Source organism: Theropithecus gelada, chromosome 7b (genome assembly GCF_003255815.1).
Source record: "Theropithecus gelada isolate Dixy chromosome 7b, Tgel_1.0, whole genome shotgun sequence".
Taxonomy (NCBI): Eukaryota; Metazoa; Chordata; class Mammalia; order Primates; family Cercopithecidae; genus Theropithecus; species Theropithecus gelada.
The window spans coordinates 4,220,812-4,242,988 of NC_037675.1; the positions used below are offsets into that span (position 1 = coordinate 4,220,812).

The 22,177-nt window shown below is 53.7% G+C and overlaps 1 protein-coding gene across 2 annotated transcripts; it reads right to left on the reverse strand.

Moving 5' to 3' along the window:
- Positions 1-333: 333 nt before the first annotated feature.
- Positions 334-20,856, reverse strand: MAN2A2 (mannosidase alpha class 2A member 2). Of its 2 annotated transcripts, XM_025391926.1 has the most exons (25): positions 20,551-20,856; positions 19,629-19,830; positions 18,635-18,784; positions 17,484-17,741; positions 17,269-17,413; positions 16,976-17,147; positions 16,493-16,620; positions 16,070-16,243; positions 15,488-15,674; positions 13,487-13,664; positions 12,981-13,183; positions 12,590-12,772; positions 12,315-12,429; positions 12,039-12,106; positions 11,727-11,892; positions 10,996-11,232; positions 10,611-10,733; positions 10,261-10,375; positions 9,846-9,979; positions 9,504-9,645; positions 6,685-6,818; positions 6,280-6,354; positions 4,554-4,748; positions 4,187-4,297; positions 334-3,307 (listed from the first exon to the last, which is right to left on the reverse strand). In XM_025391926.1, exons 3-25 carry the CDS (start codon positions 18,764-18,766, stop codon positions 3,155-3,157), a joined length of 3,528 nt encoding a protein of 1,175 aa, XP_025247711.1. In that variant the 5' UTR covers positions 18,767-18,784; positions 19,629-19,830; positions 20,551-20,856; the 3' UTR covers positions 334-3,154. The 2 variants fall into 2 exon arrangements, with proteins under 2 accessions (XP_025247711.1, XP_025247710.1); XM_025391925.1 differs by lacking the exon at positions 20,551-20,856 and having other exon boundaries at positions 19,326-19,641.
- Positions 20,857-22,177: the final 1,321 nt, after the last annotated feature.

Genomic DNA, 22,177 nt, shown 5'->3' on the forward strand with positions numbered 1-22,177 from the left:
TGCAATGGCGCAATCTTGGCTCACTGCAACCTCTGCCTCCCGGGTTCAAGCAATTCTCCTGCCTCAGCCTACCGAGTAGCTGGGATTACAGGCACACACCACCATACCTGGCTAATTTTTGTATTTTTTTGGTAGAGATGGGGTTTTGCCATGTTGTTCAGGCTGGTCTCCAACTCCTGAGCTCAGGTGATTCACCCACCTCGGCCTCCCAAGGTGCTGGGATTACGGCGTGAGCTACCACACCTGGCCTGCCTTAAGTCATTTTAAAGGCTAGTAAATAGAATTAAGCACTCGTTTCTGTCAGACAAATAATTTCATTGCACATCTAAAGCCTCCAAAGATAATGTCCTTTATTCTGCTAATTTTCTAGGTGTTCATAGATTCCCCTCCTGTTTGATTACAAATTCTACTAGCAAATGACACCTGCCACAGTAGAACTGCTTAGCATCCTTTACTAATAGGATTATAGCTCACATTTGTGGAGCTCTTGTATATACCAGGCACCATGCTAAGCAGTTCACATTGATAATCCTATTTCTTCTGCTATGATATAAACAGGGTTCCACTCTGTGGCCTAATAGGGGCAGCAACAACTCTGATGACCTGGAAGAACTCAGCCCTGTCACTCTTGCCTTTAGGTGGCTGCTTGGCAGTCCCCAGTGACTTTCTCTAAGGACCCTGAAGCAAGCTTTTCTCCTAAAGTAATTGTACTCGATTTTTCTACGTGCTGCAAATATTTTCTTCCATATCTGTCATTTGTGTTTTAACCTTGATGTTTTCCATCACACAGAGACTTTTGATATTTTTTGGTGCAAAATCTGCTTATCTTTTCCCTTATTATATCTTTTAAGTCTCATGTTAAAGTTTAGAAAAGACTGTCCCACACCAGAGGTATAAAATTTTTTTGAGTAATTTTGTATATTACTTAAGTATATCTGTAATTAGTATATCTTCCCTCTGGAACTAATTTGTATGGACACTGTGAGGTAGAGACCTAACTTACTTTGTGGTTTTTTTTTTTAGATGGAGTCTTGCTCTGTCGCCCACGCTGGAGTGCAGTGGTGCGATCTAAGCTCACTGCAACCTCTGCCTCCCAGGTTCATGTGATTCTCCTGCCTCAGCCTCCTGAGTAGCTGGGATTACAGACAAATGCCACCATGCCTGGCTAATTTTTGTATTTTTAGTAGATACGGGGTTTCGCCATGTTGGCCAGGCAGGTCGAACTCCTGACCACAAGTAATCCACCTGCCTTGGCCTTCCAAAGTGCTGGCATTACAGGCGTGAGCCATCGCACCTGGCCGAGATCTAGCTTTGACAGCTAGTTGTCTCAAAGTACTGTTTATTAAATAATCCACCTTTTTCCCCACTTAAAACATCCCTCTTACCATATAAATTCCTGTAGCCCTGGGTCTGTTTCTGGACTCTCCTGTCTGTCTGACCCCCTCCAGGTCACACCTGAGGTAATGGTGGCATGAGAGTTCTCTGGGAACCTGGCAGGACGTGTGCCTTTTCCCCCTCAGCAGTCCACCCCCCACTCATTATCATTCAGAGTAGTCTTAGTGTTCTCACACATTCACTCTCCCAAATGCACTTTAGAACTGTCAAATTCCAAAGTACCAATCTCATTGGAATTATACTGAATTTATCAGCTGATGTGGGGAAAACCAGTATGTGGACAGGAACATGATGTATATCATTGGGTCGACTTACAGAATACTCTTAACAGGTCTTCAGTTGATTCTTAGGTTTTACAGGTAGGCAGTTTTATTGTCTACAAATAATGACAATTATAATTCTTCCTTATTTTCCTCATTTGGCTTGTTGCAGGGGTTAGTAGTGCCGGGACATTGCTGAATAATAGCATGCCCTTGGCTAGTTTCTGACTTTAATAGGAATGCCTGTGGCGTTTGACTCTTCAGAATGCCAGTAACTGTTGGTTTCTGAAACAGACCTTTATCTAGATTAGAGTGTTTCTTTCCAGACTTAATTTACTAAGAGTTTTAATAAGGGATGGATTTTAAATCTTACCAAATTATCTTTTCAGCATCTATAGAGCTATCATAAAATTTTCTTTATTAATTGAAGCTGAAATGAAGGCTCCTAGGCAGCCATACTGCCTCCTCATATACTCTACATACCCCTAGTCCCCTGTGCCAGTAACTGAACACCTCTGCAGGATAGACCAAAGGTGAAGCTTTAAGGCCTGCCTGCTAGGCGTGATGCTGAACGCCTTCTCAAGCTGCCCAAGCACATAGGGTCTTGGAGGCTTTCCTTTCCAGAGAAAGAAAGCAGGACCAATCTCCACCCCCTGCCATAATAAGAGCGAGCTCTTGGGGACAGCAGTGTACAGAGCATAGAAGCCAAAGAGGATTCAGGCAGGGTGGAGGACCCCATGCCCCTGCCACCACCCCACAAATCAGTACATAGGCCAAGTGCCTAGTTTGCCAGGGGTCTTGCTACCTGAAGTGACCTATGACCTCTGGCCATGACAATCTCTAGCGAGTCCTTCCTGCCACTCTGCAGCCTCTTAGCCAATGCATGCAGGCCGGGCGGCACTTACAGCAAAGCCATCACAGAAAGCAGCGAGGCCGTCAGACTCCTAGGAGAAACAGTGATTCCTTCTACTGCTCCACCCCCATTGCTAACTCTGGGTCCCCATCCCTGTCCTCCCAGAGTCACTCTGATCCTGCTCATCACACCAGGACATGGAGTCTCTACGTAACCAAAGGATTCCCTTAGAGCTGGCTGTTGCCCACGGTGACCCTGATGCCAGGCTGTTACCCACTTAGCCTCCCTTACGTCTTCTGTCTGCTTCCACTTCTCCTATATCCCCTTTTGGAAAAAGGATGGGTGCCTGAGCCTGTGCCCAGTTGGGTGTCCACTCACAACCCGAAGCAGAGCCTGGCACTGCCCACTCTGACCAAGGGCCTTCTCTCCCTGATCTCACTGACATCTGCCCTATTTACCCATCACTGGGTTTGTGGGTTGCCCCCAAAACACAGCAGCAGCAATAAACAGAAAATGAGGGCAGAGCCCAGTGTGTCACAGTTCTGGGAGGCAGATCGGGATGGGATACCCATGTGGCCTGTCCAACGATCTTCATGTTAAGAGGCCATCTCTGTAAATGAACTTTCTCTTCAGGCCACAAGAAGCCCTAACCCAAGCGGAGGCGAAAGGTAGCAATCTCCATGGGCTCCAAATAGACGTCAGTGCTGTTGGATGGGGAGGCCAGAGGGTACAGCAATGTCAAGGAGGTTGGCTGAAGGAATACCACGTCCAGGCCATGGAAAAGGCTCCCCAGGGCTACCTGTGGAGAGGAGAGAAGGTGCAGGGTTGTGCTGGGTGCCGAGACACTAAAGAATGCAGCTGTTCATCTACAATTTGTTAACTCTTTAAGAATCTCAGCCAGGTGCGGTGGCTCACACCTATAATCCCAGCACTTTGGGAGGCAGAGGCAGGTGGATCACCTGAGGTCAGGAGTTCGAGAGCAGCCTGGCCAACATGGTAAAACCCAGTCTCTACTAACAATACAAAAATTAGCTGGGCGTGGTGGCAGGCGCCTGTAATCCCAGCTACTCGGAAGGCTGAGGCAGAAGATCCCTTGAACTGGGAGGTGGGGGTTGCAGTGAGCTGAGATCACGCCACTGCACTCCAGTTCCGGCTGGCCCCTCTCAGCAACACCACAGCTTCTTACACATGAGTGTGCATCCAGTATCATGGGCTTGCTGAGATTTGCTCAACCCTAAAGCCTGCGTACAGATCTCCAGGTAAGAATCGTTCCACTGAGCTGTGAGCTCTGTGAGAACAGTGACCATGTCTTGGTTCACTTCTGAAACACTGGAGCCCAGCAGAGGACCTGGTGCCCGGGGACATTTATCAGTGCCGGCTGATATGAGCTTACAAAGTAACTAACAGGATGGGTTCTGGTTTTCTATTTCTGGTGTTTTCTACTTTGCCTGACAGAGGTCCCTGCTCAGGGAACAACAGTTCTCAAGTGATCTGCCTTGTCTGGAACTTCCCCTGCTAGGCCTCGGGAGCTCTGAAAACATGTCCACAGCTTTCCCGCTTCTCTCCAGAAAGCCCTGGAGTGACACTTTCTTCTCCCAGCCTGTCACCGAATCTCAGCCCAGTCTTACCAAGCTCACACCTGCCGTTCCCAGGTGTTCTGCTTCCCCACCCTACTCACCTTGCCTTGGCTTGTGGTGCAATTGAAGCCCAAGTTCTTGGCCTCCAGGCCGCAGTCAAAACCCTTGCGGTGTAAGATGAGTGCCATCTCCGCTGAGGGCAGGGTGTCCTCCTGGATGACAGACAGTGCCCAAGGACGTGGGTGCAGGGCTTTCAGAGATTGGAGATGCAGCAGCACCTCTGCCCAAAGGCAGTGCTGGCACAGGGAGGCATGTGGGTAAGAAAAGACCAGAACCTGGTCCTGGAGGCTCAGAGCCGAGTACCTGCTAAGGGGTCTGGACTTTATCCTGGAGGCTAAGGAAGGAGCTGAGCAGGCAAGGACACCATCAGAACTCTGCTCTCAGCATGTCACACTGAGGGACACTCACCTCAGCCTGCAGTGTACGTAGGTTGAGCAGGTGGAAGTCACAAGGCAGTGAGGAAGCCAGAGGATGAAATGAGCGCAGACCAGGGCCTGGGAGCTGCGTCCTGGCTACAGGCAGAGCGAGCGCCGGGGTGTTCAGGTACATGGAGGTCAGGTGGCTGAGGAGGGATGGGTAGCTGGTAGAGTGGCTATCTTGGACCTGCAAGATTGACCCGAGATATTGGTGAGGGACTGAAGCCAGGCTGAGGGGAGAGGATGAGGCAGGATAAAAGTACACCCAGGTCAGTTCCTTTGGAAAGAGCTTTCCTGGTGTGCCTGGACTCAAGGGCGTGCCTGGCTCCAGGCAAGGTTCCCCTAACCCTTCAAGTGTGGACATTTGCCATCTCACCCAACTCGGAGGGCTATTTCACTACGCCGTTTCTTTTCCACGTTTTAGTTTCTTGTTCACATAACACTATCATGAGCAACCCACTCCCATCAGCCATATCTCCCCTCACACACAGATCCACAGTGCAGGGAAGATGGCAGACAGGCAGACGCAGGCCTCACCATGGAGCACGGGCCTCCAATCCAGAGTGCTCGGGGTAATTCTGTGGCTTCATGCGTGACACCACAGCCATAGTGCCAGCCGGGCTCTCAGGCCCAGCGCTGCCGGGGCTCTGCCAGCAGGGCTACTCCTTAGCAGCTCACCTGGACGTCAGACTCACAGGCCTGGGCTGAATATTCTGGACTTCTGTCCCTGGCGTCCCCCTCCTTCCAAGCGCCCAGCATCTCTCACTTCCCTCTGCATTCCCAGGTAATGCTAAACCCTCTTCCGTCTCACCTCGGCAGTGTCCTCATAGCCACCTGCAACTTCTGCAGCCTCTGGCCTAGTTCAAGCAGCCAGCATGTCCTGCCTGAACAGCCTCACACTGTCACCCTCCTCCAGTCTCCCTTCCCACAGGTCCAACCTGCTCCCTACTGTCAGCGTGACATGCTGAGAGCAGAGTTCTGATGGTGTCCCTCCTTGCTCAGCTCCTTCCTTAGCCTCCAGGATAAGGTCCCGACCTCTTAGCAGGCACTCAAGGTGCTCTGCCACCTGCCCTGATCTCCCCCCAGCACTCTAGCCCAGCACCAGCCAAGAGGGCATTCTGCAAGGATGGAAATATGTGACACTACATGGTCTAATACAGCAGCCACTTAGCCACTTGTGGCCACTGAGTACTTGAAGTGTGGCCAGTGGAATAAGAAAGCAAATTTTTTACTTGATTTAGTAGTATTTAAATAGCCACATAGGGCTACTGGCCACCGTACTGGACAGTGTAGTTCCAGTGTAACTAAGGAACTCACTGCTGTTCCCCAGCCTGCTGTCTTTCCTGCCTCCTACCCTGTGCCCTGGTTCACATCTTCAAATCACACCCCCATTCATCAAAGCCACACCTGGGTGACACCTCCTCGACCTCAATCTCCTTAGCCCACATTATTACCTTGCTCCTCGGGATCAGTGAGACAGAGCCCTTTTCTACCTTGCATTTTTATACACATGGCTTCTCTGCCACCCCTACTCACGAGTAAACTCCTGGGAGAGTCAGCACTGTCTGCACTTATGTCCCTCTGGGTCCTCACAGTAAACCAGGTGCTCAATATCTATCTGATGCACGAGTGACTGAGCGGCGGGCTCTGTCACCTGGGCTCCGGCGCAGCTATGCCTTGCTCGTACTAGTTCCCCGCTCCCAGAGCCGACCCCTTACCTCTCGGTTACCGCTCCTGCTGCTGTGAAAGATCAAGCCCCTAAACATGGCTGCCAGTTTGGAGAAAAAGTCAGGCTGGTGGGGCAAAGAAAGCCATGAGATGAGCAGGGTTGGAGCACAGGCTTAGAGAATGCTGGGACAGGGCAGAGGAGGGCAGCACAGAGGAAGGTGGGAGATGAACATGAGGGGCACAGGCGACAGGGCGCTGCTGGGAAAGGAAGGTGCCAGGCTGCGTGAGATGGGACACAAAACGCCAGACTGCCTCCCCCAACCCCAGGAATTCAGCCCTACTCTCTCTCCCTTGTCCACCTCTAGCTACGTTCCTCGAGCCCTAGGCTGGACCCCCCAGGCCACCCCCAGGGACTAGCTAGACCTGGCTCCCTGTGTGTCAGCCCCAGGTGTTACCTCGCTGCCCACGGTTCGCCGCTCTAGCAGGAGGCGGAAACGGTTGCAGGTTCTCTTGTTGTCCTTGAGCCCTTGGCCTAGGCCCCTGTTGTCATCCTGCATTAGCCGCCGGTCCAAGATCACCTCCAGCTGGCCTGGGGAATCAAACAGTGAGTGCTGGCCTGCCCCCACCCCCAAGCAGACACTGACCTTTAGAAGGAGAATCCCAGCCACAGACCCTGAGGGAAAAGCCCAGCTGGAGAGACAGAAGCTGAATCACTCAGGAGAGGAGGTCACGGGTTCCCACAGCTGGGAGGGAACCTGAAGAGGGGCTGGTCCTGTGCAGCCTTATTTTGCAGATGAGGAAGCATGAGGCCCAGAAAGGGGCAGGCTGGCCCTGGCAGTTTACCCCCAAAGCTCTGGGATTCAGGAGTAGGGACCAGGCCTAGGGGCCCAGGCAGGAAACTGAATCAGGATGGGTTACATACAACGAAATAAACCAGAAATGAAAAACTTTGATCAACAGCCACTGATAGTGTTGCTGCATACCTCCGTAATCTGGGGCAGGTTTGCTCAGGTTGGGCAGGTTTTGTTGTGACTAAAACACAGGCTCTCCTGCCCTTGTTCTACACTGGACAGCCAGACAGCCCCAGCAGGCCAGATTCAAACTCTGACTGCCTGTGTGTTAAAAGTAGGGCTATGGAAAGGACAGCCAGATGGCAAGTCAGGCAGAGGCTCATATTAAGTGTCATCCGGGGTTGCCCTAGGAAAAAGAGATGGCACGTGACCACCTTTGCTTTCTTTTCTAGCGTATGCTTGGAGCAGCGGCTCGGTGCATGGCTGATGTGCTGGGGACAGAGGCCCCCGTGTGTGCAGGTGTTGGAGGTGGGTGCAGCTGTTCTTATACAAGATCTCGAGGGAAACCACACCAGCTGCCCTACATTCCACCGGGACATATGGCCCTATTCTCCCTTTCACCTCTCCAGTCCTTACTGACTTGCGTAGTTGCTCAGTCTTTTTACCCAGAACAATCACAGAAAGATGTCTGAAAATCCTAAAATGGATCCCTTGTATAGAAGACAGTCATTTTTTCATACACCACATCCCAGAGGGGTAGAGGAGAAAATCCAGTCAGGGATATTGGGCTGCTGTTAGGAGTCATGACATAGATGGACCAGGGGCTGCTACTGGCAGAGAAAGGCACGCTCCTCCCAGCAGGGAGTCAGGCCCCTGCACTCACCAGCCATCAGACCACGCCTAGCCTTGACTAGGTGCTCTCGACTCAGCCCTTCGCAAGGGCTCTTCCCAGAGATAGATCTCAAGGGCCTCAGATGCCACCAAGTGCAAACTGTTCATTTTGCTCTGAGGATATGGGGGCCACACAGAGATTGCCAACATGACCAGCTGCCTGGGTCTGACTCCAGGCCAGTGCTCCCAATGCCCATTTTGATTCTTTTTTTTTTTTTTTTTTTTGAGACAGAGTCTCGCTTTGTCACCCAGGCTAGAGTGCAGTGGCCGGATCTCAGCTCACTGCAAGCTCCGCCTCCCAGGTTCACGCCATTCTCCTGCCTCAGCCTCCCACGTGGCTGGGACTACAGGCGCCCGCCACCTCGCCCGGCTAGTTTTTTGTATGTTTTAGTAGAGACGGCGTTTCACCGTGTTAGCCAGGATGGTCTCGATCTCCTGACCTCATGATCCGCCCGTCTCAGCCTCCCAAAGTGCTGGGATTACAGGCTTGAGCCACCGCGCCCGGCCACCCATTTTGATTCTTAAGAACATCAGTCTTGGCCGGGCACGGTGGCTCACACCTGTAATCCCAGCACTTTGATAGACTGAGGCAGGCAGATCACAAGGTCAGGAGTTCAAGACCAGCCTGGCCAGCATGGTGAAACCCCATCTCTACTAAAAATACAAAAATTAGCTGGGCATGGTGGTGGGCGCCTGTAATCTCAGCTACTCAGCAGGCTGAGGCAGGAGAATCGCTTCAAACCGGAAGGTGGAGGTTGCAGTGAGCGGAGATCGCACCACTGCACCCCAGCCTGGGCAAAAGAGTGAAACTCCATCTCAAAAAAAAAAAAATGTCAGTCTCTCTTTCAATGATCACTAGTAGGAAAACAGTATCTATTTCTCTCATTTCCTTAATATTTCATAACACTGAGTGCACTTTACAAGCTGTCCCTACTCTCATCCCTGCCCAGAAGAGGGTTGTACACCTCAGCTGAGAATCACTGTTCAATATCCTGATGCTTCTTGCCTTTTTTTTTCAGACTGGGTCTTTCTCTGTCACCAGGCTACAGTGCAGTGGCACAATCTTGGCTCACTGTAGCCTCCAACTCCCAGGCTCAAGCAATCCTCTCATCTCAAGTCTCCTGAGTAGCTGGGACTATAGGCACGTGTTACCACATCCAGCTAATTTAAAATTTTTTTTTGTAGAGCCTAGGTCTCGCTTTGCTGCCCAGGCTGGTCTCAAAACTCCTGGCCTTCTGCCTTGGCCTCCCAAAGCGCTGGGATTACAGGAGTGAACCCCTGCGCCTAGCTTTGCTTTTTGACATTTTTTTTTCTTTTTTTGGCCCCAAGAGTCATAACCCTGACAGTTCTTCAGGGGATCCAGTAGGACACTCCACCCAGTTGCCTATACTGCTGCCTCCATCAGGGGACAGGGGGACAGCAGGTGCCTGCCTCATGTGCCAAGAGCTCTGAATGGCTCGCCCCCTCTCCAAGCATGGAGGTGATGCAGACCAGAAAGAGGCAAGGGAGGCAAACAGAGAGGGGAGCCCTTGAGGGTGGGGATGGGCTTCTTTTTGTCTGATACCTTCTGCAGAACTCTGGGCCCTACTCACCATCTTTGAGGCTAGAGACACCCAGGGCCTGGGCAGTGTGCAGTGTGAGGCGCTTATGTGCATCCTGGATATAGGCCATGACTGGCATGGGATAGAAGTTGGCCTGGAGGGGGAGCTTCTTCAGATACCGTCGGGGCTGCACCTGTGGGGGCAAGGTCAGCAGATCAAGGGCACCAGGTGGGCCCCAAGCAGACCCCAGATGGAAGGAGTCCCTGATCACTCTCGCCTCTTCATTCCTCTTTCTCCATCAGGACAGATCATCCCCCAGGGCCTGTGATAGGGTCAAAAGCACAGTCCAAGTTCTACTCTGTGGGGTCTCCGAGACCCAGGCCCAGGAGTCACCTGAAAGCCATTGAGGTCTGTGAAGAAGATACCCTGGCTGTCGATGTCTGTATGGATGCGCAGGGCCAGCTCCTTGTTGATGTAGTCCCGGATGTCCACCAGGGATGATATGTCCAGAGACAGCCCCTCCACCCCTGGGCACAGGAACAAAGTGGTGGCATGGAGAGGTGTGAGGCTGAACCACAGCTAAGAGGCTGGGCTGGGGGATCAGAGCCGAGCTGGGGAGAGGCTCTGTCCACCCTCCCAAGAAATTCCCAGAGCATTTCTGGATGACTTTTTCTCCAAGAGAATGGAGCATCCCTGTCTCAAATGATATGGAACAGAGGTATGAACAGAGAAGCAGCAGAAGGAAGAACACGCCACAGCTGTAGAGCCCACACCTCCTTCCAGATAATTCCTCATGGGTGGGGCTCACCTGGCAGATTGTAAAGCCGGACCACCTGGTGAACATGCTCGTAGTATGCAACCACCTCTGAGAAGAAAGGGCCTTCAGTGACATGCAGCACAGGGGGCTCCTTGGGGACATAGGGCTGGGGAAAGAGCAGACTGCTATTGAAACTATGGCACAGAGGGCAAAGCAGGGAGGTGCCAGCCCAGGGCTGGGCAAGAGAGCACCTATTCCTAGATACCCCTGGGCTGAACAGGAAAGACAAGGCCCCTGGCAGGCAGCAATAAACCTGTGGGAAGGCCTGTGCCCCCTCCTGCCCTCCCTGCTGGTGAGACCTCCCAGGGCCTGCCAGGTTGTTCAAGGCATATTTAGCATACCTTGGCCTCGCCATCGGGCAGGAAGAGGTAGGCTCCACTCTTGTCTTTGGACGTACGGGTGCCATAGACTAGGAATTCCATGTCCACCTGCTGCTCCTGCTCCTCATCCACCCTTCGGATGCTCTGCCAAAAAACACAGCCCTGACCCCTGGCCCCACACCAGCATGTCAGGCCTGCCTCCTGGGAGGACATGGACTAGCTTCCCCAAGGAGCCACGCCCAGCTTCCCCATGCTGTCAGGCTGGAGCTGAGATGTCCCAGGCCTGGGTCCACTGTGGGTCAGGTGGCAGAATGCTCAAAGGGCCGGGAGGCCACTCTGCACAGTGCCACCACCACACACGCCCTGCTCTGGCCCCTGGCCCTTCCCCACCACCCTGGCCTTTTACCTTGAGGAGCCCAGTAAGGCCTGAGAACCAGACCTGCATGTAGCGGTTGCTGAGGGCGAAGTCACTGCTGCCAGAGTCAATGACGCGGAGAGGGAACGCTTCATGCCTGCTGACAGACAGCTGCCGGCCGTGCAGGTAGACACGCATAGAGGAGGGCAGCGTGCGGTGCCCATCCAGGCCCAGCTGTAGCTGCAGCACGCCCAGGCCCAGGGCTGGCAGGCGGACAGGCACAGACACCTGTGGGCACAGGAGGGGTGAGGAAGTGGGGGCATGGCATTCGCCACAGGGGTGCTGGGGCATTTGCTTACTAACAGAGGGCGTGAGCAAGTCCCTGTACCCACTGGGGCCTCTGCCCCACCTCCAAAGTGGAGGTGATATGATTTGCCCTTTCTTCCTCTTCAGACGTTATGATTCTCAAGTGATATTTGAAAAAGTATGAAGTGGTAACCACACATTAAGCTTTCGATATACATCGATTGACTGAATGATGGGGCATTATAACTGCTATTTTTACTATTACTATTACCATACCAACCTTCCCTTTCTTTTCAAGGACAGACTCAAATCCCAAGAGTACCTGTCTGCTGGACAACCCCCTTCCCAGCACACCTGTCCTCAGCCTGGGGAGTAAGCAGGGCCACAAGCAGGAGGGTGGGAAGCTGACGTCGCCAGGCAGGGAGGGGCCCACGATGGGCAGAGGGCCAGGCTCACCTGACGAGCCCGCACCTCACCTGGTAGACATCAGGGACCACCTCGGTGGCAGAGCTCCAGTGTGCGCTGATCTGCACGGCCAGGGGCTGACCCTCCTCCGAAAGGACGCGTACACGGGGCGAGTTGACCAGCAGGGACACCATGCTGAACCGCTCCTGTTCCAGCGGGTTGAATAGCACCACAAACCTGTGCATAGAAGGTGGGCTGACCCAGGAGGCCACTACTTCCGGTCAGGGCAAGCACCCTGCAGTGGTTCAGCACACACTGGGGCAGAGGGGCCTGAGAGCCAGGGAATGGCTCTGCCTCTCTGCACCTGGTGTAGTCCAGCTTACCTGGGCGAGGAATCCAGCTGGATCACCGTGCGCTCTGGCAGGGCATCGTGACTTAAGCGAGTGTCGTCCTGGAATTCAGTGGGCCAGAAGGGAAGAACCGTCATGGGCTCAGCCTCCTCCTACCCCGCCTGCCCCGGGTGCGGACCAGCAGTTGCACTGGGCACAGAACTCATTCAGGTGGGGAAGGAAAAAGAGGAGTGGCACCCTCATCCAGTAGCTCTTGGGATGCCACCTGCACAACCCGAAGGTCCCCATGCAGACCCAGGAGGGGCTCACCACTTGGAGGAAGGGTGCCTCAGGGTCAAAGTGGTAGGTCTCCTTGTCCCCCAGCACCAGATAGTGAGCTGCATGAATGATGACCTGCTTCAGGTTGACAAGGGAGCGCAGAAGCCTGTGGATGGTGCAGGAGAGGGAAGGAGAGATGATCATAGGGAAGCCGTCTGCTTTGTCAGCAGGACAAGCCCTAGGCCGACCTATCCCCTGACCACCCAACATCCCTTCTTTGGGACAGTGAGCGGGGGACCTGACAAGGGAGAAGAGAAGACTCCCACCTGACCCCATAGTCCACCACCACGGCCTCCTTGGCAGTGCCAGTGATGGCGTCGTGATGCTGGAAGAGCCCCAATGTGCGCCGAGCTTCCGTCAGGAGGGTGAAGTCAGACAGCGGGTACCGGCCAGCCAGGCCAGAGTGGCGGGAGTGAGCTGCAGCCAGGCTGTACAGAACCTCTGCCCCCCTGCCCAGAGAGAGAAGTTAGCTGCCAGCCTGCACCACTCCCCAGGGCCCACCCACGCTCTGCCAGTCCAGCCTCCTTCCTTCCCACCCCTTCTCTACCTGCCCTGGCCTCTGGGCCTAGCTATTCCCTTCTGAGCCGATCCAGCCCCTCCTTAAATCCCACAGGCTGACCCTCCCCCTCCAGCCTGGAAGCGGGGACAGGGTCTCACCGCAGGTGGGCTTCCAGGACTCGGTCTAAGCTCTTGTAGAAGGGCCGGGAAGTGTAATAGCCTGTCCAGTAATGATCCTCCCGGTCCGCATAGGAGAAGAAATCCCCGCTCAGCACAGGAAACCCTGGAGGCCGGGCCCCTGGCTCCACCCCTGTCCTCTTGTACAGGGCATCAAAATAGTCAGAAAGAGTGCCAAACTGGGCCTGTGGGAACCCCAAAAACCCACTCCCATCAGTTCTAGAGCCTCTTGGAAATTGTGGCCACAGTGCTGCAGTCAGGGGTGAGGCAGGGGCTCTGGCCTCAGAAGCAGGAACTGTATATCCTGCCATTCTGGACTTAACAGAAGTGGGGGAGCCTGAAAATTAATTCTGACACAAAAGAGGCACCTTGCCCAAGAGTTGGGAAGGAACCCCTGCTTTGGAGTTGGGAACCCAGGGCACGGTCTCACAGGAAGGGGTGGGCTGCAGCACTGCGAGGTCCCCTCCCCAGACAAGTTCCCCTCACACCTGTACATGGAGGTTAGGCCTGCTGTTGAAGAAGTCAAAGAGCCGCTGGTAGTTGAAGAACTGGGCATCCCACTCCTGGGGCTTGTCATATCGGAAGTCATCTCCAAGAGGCACGAGGAGGACGTTGCTTCGGAACAGCCGGGACTTCTTCCGGTATTGGTCCAGGAGCAGGGCTGCCCTGCGGCAGGAAAAAAACATGGGCCCAACATGAAGTGTCATCAGTAAAAGAGCGCCACGCACAGCCATCCCACCAGCAAGCCCCTGGAAGACATCCCGTCCATCAAGGAGTGGTTCAGCGCAGATGGACACCTCCTGCACACGAATACCAGCCCCAGGGAAATCCAGTGTTCTCTGGGCAGTTCTGACAGCCGGAATGTTGTTTTTTATGCTTAGGCTGTTGAGATCTTTTGGGATCCTTGTTCTGACACTCCCGCCTCATTTTGCCCACAAGTTAGTGATGCAGCACCAGAGTTAAGAGTCTGGATCCCGGAGCCACATCACACCAGCTCCGCAAGTACTAGCTGAGTGACCGTGGGCAAGTAACCTCTCTGAGCCTCCGTGTCTGGCAAAATAAGGATAACATCAGTAGGTACCCATATAATGTTATGAGAATTAAAATGGATTGAATGGGCTGAGCGCAGTGGCTCACGCCTGTAATCCCAGCATTTTGGGCGACCAACGCAGGCGGATCACCCGAGGTCAGGAATTCAAGACCAGCCTGGCCAACATGGTGAAATCCCATGTCTACTAAAAATACAAAAATCAGCCAGGTGTGGTGGCGCACACCTGCAATCCCAGCTACTTGGGAGGCTGAGGCAGGAGAACCACTTGAACCCAGGAGGTGGAGGTTGCAGTGAGCCGAAATCACACCACCACACTCCAGCCCGGGGGACAGAAACTCCATCTCAAAAAAAAATAAATAAATAAAAATTAAATGAATGGAATGAATATTTGTTAAACACTTAGAACAGTGCCTGGTACATAATAGGAACTATACATAAACATTTATTTTCTTTTCATCCAAATTATTGGCAAAATCAGAGGAAAAACAGCCCTGTGGCATATCAGCAGAAGCCCTTTCCTGCTTTAATTGGCATGTTATAAATATCACAACCCAAAGAGTCAACTAATCTACTTAGCGGCGCTGACCCAGCTTGTACTTTTCTACTTTGTTCTTGTGAGAGGATTCCTCAAATACTACTTTCCCCTAACTTATCAGTCTAGTAAGCCTTTCAAAGGAGAAAATGATTACCTTTCAGGGCCTGTTCTTACAAACCCAGGCCAGCCTCACTGATCACAACTGCCGCTTTAAGAAACATCATGCCTTCATAGCCCTAGACTCTTGCCTGGAATCAGCATTTAGACTTCTGGAAACAAAAGACCACTCTATTTCCCTTTTGGTCACGTGTTTCAACTCTTGGACATCAGGGAGAAATCAGAGCATTGCAACATAAAAACCAGTCCAACTTGTTGTACTCTTAAGGTTCTGACTAAATTGCCGTTTGGATCAACTCTTCACCAACACTTTCGCCTGGGCCCTGATTTCAACAAGAGTGATATCTTTAGGGGTCCCTAAATTTTCTCAAAGGGGACAGGTCTGTTTTCTCAGAGGCTGGAGGCTATCTTGCGGGACTGAATATGGATCTGAACAGGATTCTCGTGGTTGACTTAAAGCCAAGTCAGAACACTGGCACTAAGTGAAGACACAAGAGCCTGAAATTTGTAAGCTACAATGCCTAACAAGGGAATCATTCACCTCTAAGCTGTCACCTTGCCCTGGCAGTTTGTTAGAGCACCAAAAAGTACTCATGTGAGAAAATAAAAGTATTCTGTGAAAGGTGGTTGCTAGAGCCATTCGTTTTTCAGGAGACTTAGTAAGGAGCTGCTGCAGATGCTGTGAGCCTCAACTCACCATCTGAGCCCACCCTCCATGTGGCATGGCCCAGACCAGAGCCAGGCCTCCTGATTCCTCTGTGAAGTGAAAGGGCTGGAAGCAGATACCTCTCTGCCACATTGGCCTCTGTAATGGCCCGGGGTGGCACCTTCCAAGGGCAGTTGATGCGCCCACCAGGCAGGCGTTTGAAATCAAATTGGCAGCAGATCTTGGGATCCGGGCCACAGGTATGGGGGACGTCATAGCTGTAGAAGGGCATCATGTGACAGAAGATGTCTGTGCTGGAGTCCGAGTCTGCAGAAGACACACCGCATGGTCAACGCCAGCAGGCAGCCTTTGGATGTCAGGAGGGCAAGGATCTGCTTGGGCAAAAAGCAGCCTTGATAGACCATGAGGCTGTAACTGGACCTAGGGCCGGAGAGAGTGTGTAGGCCAGGGGGAAAGACATGAGGCGCTCCTTCAGGGGATGGGCACACAGCGCACACTGAAGCCCTTGGGACAGCAGGCCCTGTAGAGGCCAGAGGTCAATGTGACCCTCCCCTAACCAGAGGGTGGGACCATTTCTGGCAGTCCACACCAGTGCCTACAAGTCTGCTCTGAAGAACAGTGGGGGTCTTAGTTCTGATATCCCTGCTCTTCCCCAGTGAAGACTATGCTGCGTTGACCCCCTCTACCCTACCTGGCCTTACCCCATGTCTGCCTCCACATGAACTCTAGGCTGTGGGTGGCAGCAAAGTGCTTCTTGATGGCATAGTGCACTCTCTGAATCAGCATGCTGGTGAGGTTGGCACGGCGCAGCAGGTAAGGCATGGTGGAGCTGTGTCCAAAGGGGTCCACTGCCCAGCCAGAGCGGGGGGTTGCACCTGGGTAGGGCATGGAAGCCAGAGAGGCCCTGAACACACCTCAGGGCCTGGTCTCTCAGCCTCCCAGGTGCTGGGACCCCAGCTCTTGTCTTGGTAGTCAGTGGACAGATTACATCACACCAGGCCCACATGATGGGATCTGTCTAGAAAGGAACCACCCCCTGCTGATCCCTGTGCCTTACAGCCCCCTGCCATAGCACTGTGGGCCCAGTCCAGGGGGCAGACCCCCATGCCTGGGCCTGGACTCACCAAGATTTCTCTCCAGCCACTGGTGTCCTTCAATGAGCTGGTCAATCAATGCAAAGTAGTGGGAGTTGGCCTCATCCGGCATCACCCAGCCTCCTGTCGCAATCTCCAGCTGCCCGTTTCCCACCAGCCTATAGTTAAGGACTCACACTCAAGATGGAGCAGGACGCTTTGTCCAGGCCTGGCAACAAGAAATTGTCAGGGCCTGTGTGCACTGGCCTCACTGAACCAGTTCTCCCAAGCCCAGGACCAAGAGAACATACACTTGCCCTCCTTTCCTTGCAGCCAACCTCCCTGCTGTTCTGGCCCCGCTTATCTCAGAACCTCTATCTGTTCTTGCCTTCCCTCCCTCCACCATCACTCATCTCTGCCACAGCTCCCTGGGCCTCTCCCTGCCACCTTGGCACCCACAGCTTAAGGTAAGACCCATCCACCCAGCCTAGGGCTCAGACGATGCCCTCCCACGCCTCTCCGCCTGGCACTGGCCTTCGGACTGCCGCTCTCTTTTGGGCATTGATGTTGTCCCACCACTTGGCAAAGAAGGAGACCTCTGCCCAGAGGAAGCGCCGCCGGGGGTCCTCCTGCAGCTTAGACACCATGCTATTGAGGATGTGTTGGGTCTGCTCTGTGTAGTACTTGTCAAAGGTCTTGATCCAGCCTAGGGAGCCAATGTAAGATCCCCTGAGGATGCCACCATCTTCTTCGACATCCCTCCCTTGCACTGGCCATCAGAAATCCCACTCCACACTCCAGCTCCCAGGAGTCTGCGGGGCCCTCACCTGGGTCATTGTGAGAGTGGGGCACCACAAACACCTGCAGGTCTTCAGCATCCCAGTCGTGCGGGTCATAGGAGATGTCGAAACCTTGCCTCCACACGCCACCATCCACATTGTCAAACGGCAACTCCTCCGACACAGTGAGCATCTGCCAGGTGAATTGCAGCTCAGTGCCCCAATTGTGGCCACTGTACATCCCTGCCAGCTCTGACTCTTACCTGCAGCTCTGGCTTCTGGCCCCGGCCCCCCAAAGCAAACTGGCAGTCCTGGGGGGAGATGGAGAAGAAGCTGGGCCGGGGCTCCGGTGGCACCACCCAGGAGCCATTGACCGTGTAGTAGGGCAGCATGGCGGGCGGGCCCTCTGCATTGGCTGTCAGCTCCAGCACGGAGTCCTTGATATGGCTGATAATCTCATGGTTCTCCTCCAAAAGCTGCTCCAGCTGCTCAATGCGGTTCTGCAGCACAGAAATTTGGCTCTGCCAAAAAACCAAAAAGCAATCACACACAGCTCCTTATGCCACAGGGAGGGTCTCTGCTTGGAGTTCACCAGCTGAGGTCTAACTACAATTCTTCCCTCATCAGTTAAAGCCAGACCATGAGCCTACAGGGATAGATTATACCATTCAGACAAAGGGAGCTGTGCACCTCACCACTGAGGACTACACTCCACTTGGGTTGGGAGAACCTTCACTGTCTAGCCCAGGGCAAAGATTTCCTTTCACATACCTGTTCTCAACAATCAGTGTTGTCTGTGCTAAGGATTTCAGTGGGGCTTAATGGCAAAGAATGCTGCAATCAATTAGCAATGTCTGCCAAGAATTCAAGAGGGGCTGGGCACAGTGGCTCACACCTGTAATCCCAGCACTTTGGGAGGCCAAGGCAGGTGGATCACCTGAGGTCAGGAGTTCAAGACCAACCTGGCCAACATGGCGAAACCTCATCTGTACTAAAAATACAAAAAGTAGCCAGGCATGGTGGCAGGCTCCTGTAGTCCCAGCTACTCAGAGGCTGAGGCAGGAGAATCACTTGAACCAGGGAGGCAGAGGTTGCAGTGAGCCAAGATTGCGCCACTACACTCAAGGCTCGGAGACAGAGCGAGACTCTGCCTCAAAAAGAAAAGAAAAGAAAAGAATTCAGGAGAACAGAGCAACAATACTCATTGCCATTGACATTTTTTTTCTTCCTTCCTTCTTTTCGCCATCACTGTTTTCAGCTGAGGTTTCTACAAAACCTGACTATTGCTCCTGTCCTGTACTGACATTACCCTCCAGCGAGGTGGTGGGGGGTGTCGGCGGGGGGAGGGGGGTGGGCAATACCCTGAACCCAGGTGACTTGTATACGAAGAAATTAGCAACCAGGCACGACTCACCCGGGGGAAGTTCCCACCATTCTGGTGTCGAGTGGGATCATGCTGCACTCGGTCCAGCATGAGGTAGAGCGAGAAGACTGCCACACAGAAGATAGCAGCCCCACACACTGTCACCTGCTTTTTCAGCTTCATACTGGCCTCCACATACACCTGGCAGGAAGGACACCATCTGTACCTCCAGCATGCAAAATCCCCATGGCAGTCTTTCCACCAAATGCCCCAGTGAGTTCCTAAGGGCTGTTCCCAAGGAACACCCATTTGCCTGGCTCTAATAAAAAGCCAGCTTTGAAATGCCAAAACCCAACACCAGTTGGGGATCCTGACCCAGCCTTGATTTTATTGTCTTGCTGAGACTCAGAGCACAAGTAGCACATCTGGGGCTGGCCCCACCTGGTCCTGGTAGCAGCTCTGCCCCTAGGGTGGAGAGGACGTTCTCCTTTGGCTGGTGCTGTGAAAAATGGGCCCAGGATGAGAGACCCAGCTCTGACTGGAGTGTGCCACACAAGCTCCTGATTACAACAGCTTCCCTGCCTAGATAGGAGGTGCCTGTTCAGGCTCCTCGGCCATGTGCTTCTAGTTTCAGGTGAATAAGCTGGTTTCTATTTTGTTTGATTTAAAAGTTTAGCCAGAACCCAAAGAGACTAATAGGAAAGTCTTTCTCAGTGCCCTTTAGGGTCAAACTGGCACTCACCAGAAACAGCGCCTGGCACAAATCCTTTCTCAGAAACACAGAATGCATTTCTTTCTAATAAAGAAGAAAGATGCTTGTGTTTCTAGCATAAAGCAAGCCCTATGTGTTCTCCCTGTTCGTATACTGATTCCTGCAGTGGGAAACTTCCAGCCGCGGTTTGCAGAGCACTTAGGGGACCCCTAGGAAGCCTACAGTGATGCCGAAGGCCCCCTGGGAAGGGAGAGACCGGGTCCAGTGCTCGGTTGCGAGGCAACTTCAGGGGACCCGTGCCCCCAGCCGCCACCGCCCTCAGGCCCCGCTTGCCTGCTCAGGAGGAGGGAGGACGCTAACTGCCGAGCCGAGCGTGGGCGGGACGGCGCTCCGGAGTCTGCTCCGCGGGCCCTGGGGCCGAGGAGCTCTGTCGCCTCTGCGTTGTGCCCTACTTAGCGCGATCTGATTCTGCTCGGGAGCCTTCGGGCAATATTTTTAGCCGTTAGAGACTGGGTCCAGGCCAGTGTGGGTGGAGCTGGGGAGAGAGTTGGATCACAGAGGACAGGCACCTGCCGCCGCGTCTCTGGCCGCCCGCGCGCCGGCCCGGCTGCCTCCCCACCCGCCCCGACTCCGTCGGCCCCGGGGACCGCAGAGACAGGAGCCCGGTCCGGGCCTCAGGCCGCCTCCAACCCCCTCCCGGCCCCTCTGACGCCGCAGCGCCGATCGCGCTCCCGCCGCCGGAGCCGGAGCCCGGCCTCGGTCGGGGCAGCCAGAGCCCTCCCCCGCGCGCACCCGGCCCGTTACCGTCAGCGCCCGGCCTCCGAGCCGCTCCGGGCGCCGTCGGCCGAGCTGCCGGTCCTCACATGCCCGGGGGCGGCGGCCCGCGCGCAGGCAGCAGCGCAGGCAGCGGCGCAGGCAGCGACGCAGGCGAAGGCGGGTGCCCGCCCACCCGTAGCCCTCTGCTCCGCGCGCCTCAGCCGCGCTGCCGCTGGACCCAGGGCCGCCGGCGCGCTCCGCTGCGCCCGCCCCGCGCGGGTCCGCCAGCCTCTGAGGCTGCTAGGCAGAGCAGCGTGCGGGGCGGGGATAACCGCGCCGCCCGCCCCGGCCTGCGTGCGCCCGGCTGAGCTGACAGGAGCTCGGGCTTCCCGGGCCCGCTCCGCTGGGCCGCAGTGCGCAGCCGCAGCAGCCCGGGCCGGGCCTGGCGAGCTGCGAAACCTCAGAAGGGACGCGCGACTGAATTTTTTCGGAATCCTACCTGAGTAAGCACATTGTCGGGCAGTGGTCGAAACGCCAGCCTCCGTCTCGGCAGCCGCCTAGCGGGGTGCGTTCTCCGCGGCCTCACCCCGCTCCGACCCAGGTAGCCTTAGGTTTCTGTCGTTGAGCCTCTCGGGCAAAGGGGTGCTGCCTCCTGTTGGTACAGCGCGTTCCTCGAGTCCCTTTCCTTTCCCTGCCTGCTCTATGTTTCCTGCCAGCGCGTGAACACGACACAGACTTTTCTTGGTTGTTTCCCTTTTACTGGGCATCTAGGTTGTTGACAGTTTTTCAGTGTAATCCATACTGCCCTGAACATCTCCATGAATTCCACATTTTTCTTCTTTTTAAGTTATATATAACTTATGATCTGAATGTGATCCCCCAAATTCATGTTGAAATCTAACCCCTCAAGGTGATGATGGTATTAGGAGGTGGGCCTTTGGGGGTGAACAGAGTTTGAAGGGAGAGCTCTCATGAATGGGATTAGTGCCGGTATGAAATGACCCGAGAGTCGGCTCCTTCCACCACATGAGAACACAGCTAGAAGGCACACTGTCTGTGCACCACAGGCAGGCCCTCACCCGACACTGAATCAGCTTGTGCCTTATCATGGACTTCCCAGCCTCCAAAACTGTGAGAAAATAAATTTCTGTTGTTAATAAACTACCTACTTTATGGTATTTTGTCCTAACAGCCCAAACAGATTAAGACGTTATTTTATGATGAATTTGCAACAATGAAGTTACCCGGGCAAAAGATAAGGACAGAAATGACTGATGACACTATTGCTCCCCCAAAACTGTACCAGTTTACACCATCAATAACAAACTGTTGGATATTGCTTAAACAATGTTTTAGTTGATTAATCAGATATACAATGCCATCTCATTTTTAAAAATTTTCCTTTAAGTTCTGGGATACATGTGCAGAACATGCAGGTTTGTTACACAGGTATACATGTGCCATGGTGGTTTGCTGCACCCATCAACCCATCATCTAGGTTTTAAGCCCCACATACATTAGGTGCTCTCCCTCACCTTGCCCCCAACCCCCGACAGGCTCCGGTGTGTGATGTTCCCCTCTCTGCGTCCATGTGTTCTCATTGTTAACTTCCACTTATGAGTGAGAACATGTGGTGTTTGGTTTTCTGTTCCTGTGTTAGTTTGCTGAGAATGATGAATGCCATCTCTTATTTAACGACCATTTGTTTTTTTTTTGAGACAAGATACTGTTTGCCAGGCTGGAGTGCAGTGGCACCATCTCAGCTCACTGCAGCCTTGACCTCCAGGACTCAAGCCATCCTCCCACTTCAACCTCCTGAGTAGCTGAGAGTTACAGGCATGTGCCACTACACCCAGCTAATTTTTTGATTTTTAAATTTTTTTTATTTTTATTTTTTGAGACGGGGTTTCATTCTTGTTGCCCAGGCTGGAGTGCAATGGTGCGATCTTGGCTCACTGCAGCCTCCTCCTCGCAGGTTCAAGCGATTCTCCTGCCTCAGCCCCCCAAATAGCTGGGACTATAGGCACACACCATCATACCTGGCTAATTTTGTGTTTTTGGTAGAGACAGGGTTTCACCATGTTCTCCAGGCTGGTCTCGAACTCCTGACCTCAGGTGATCCACTT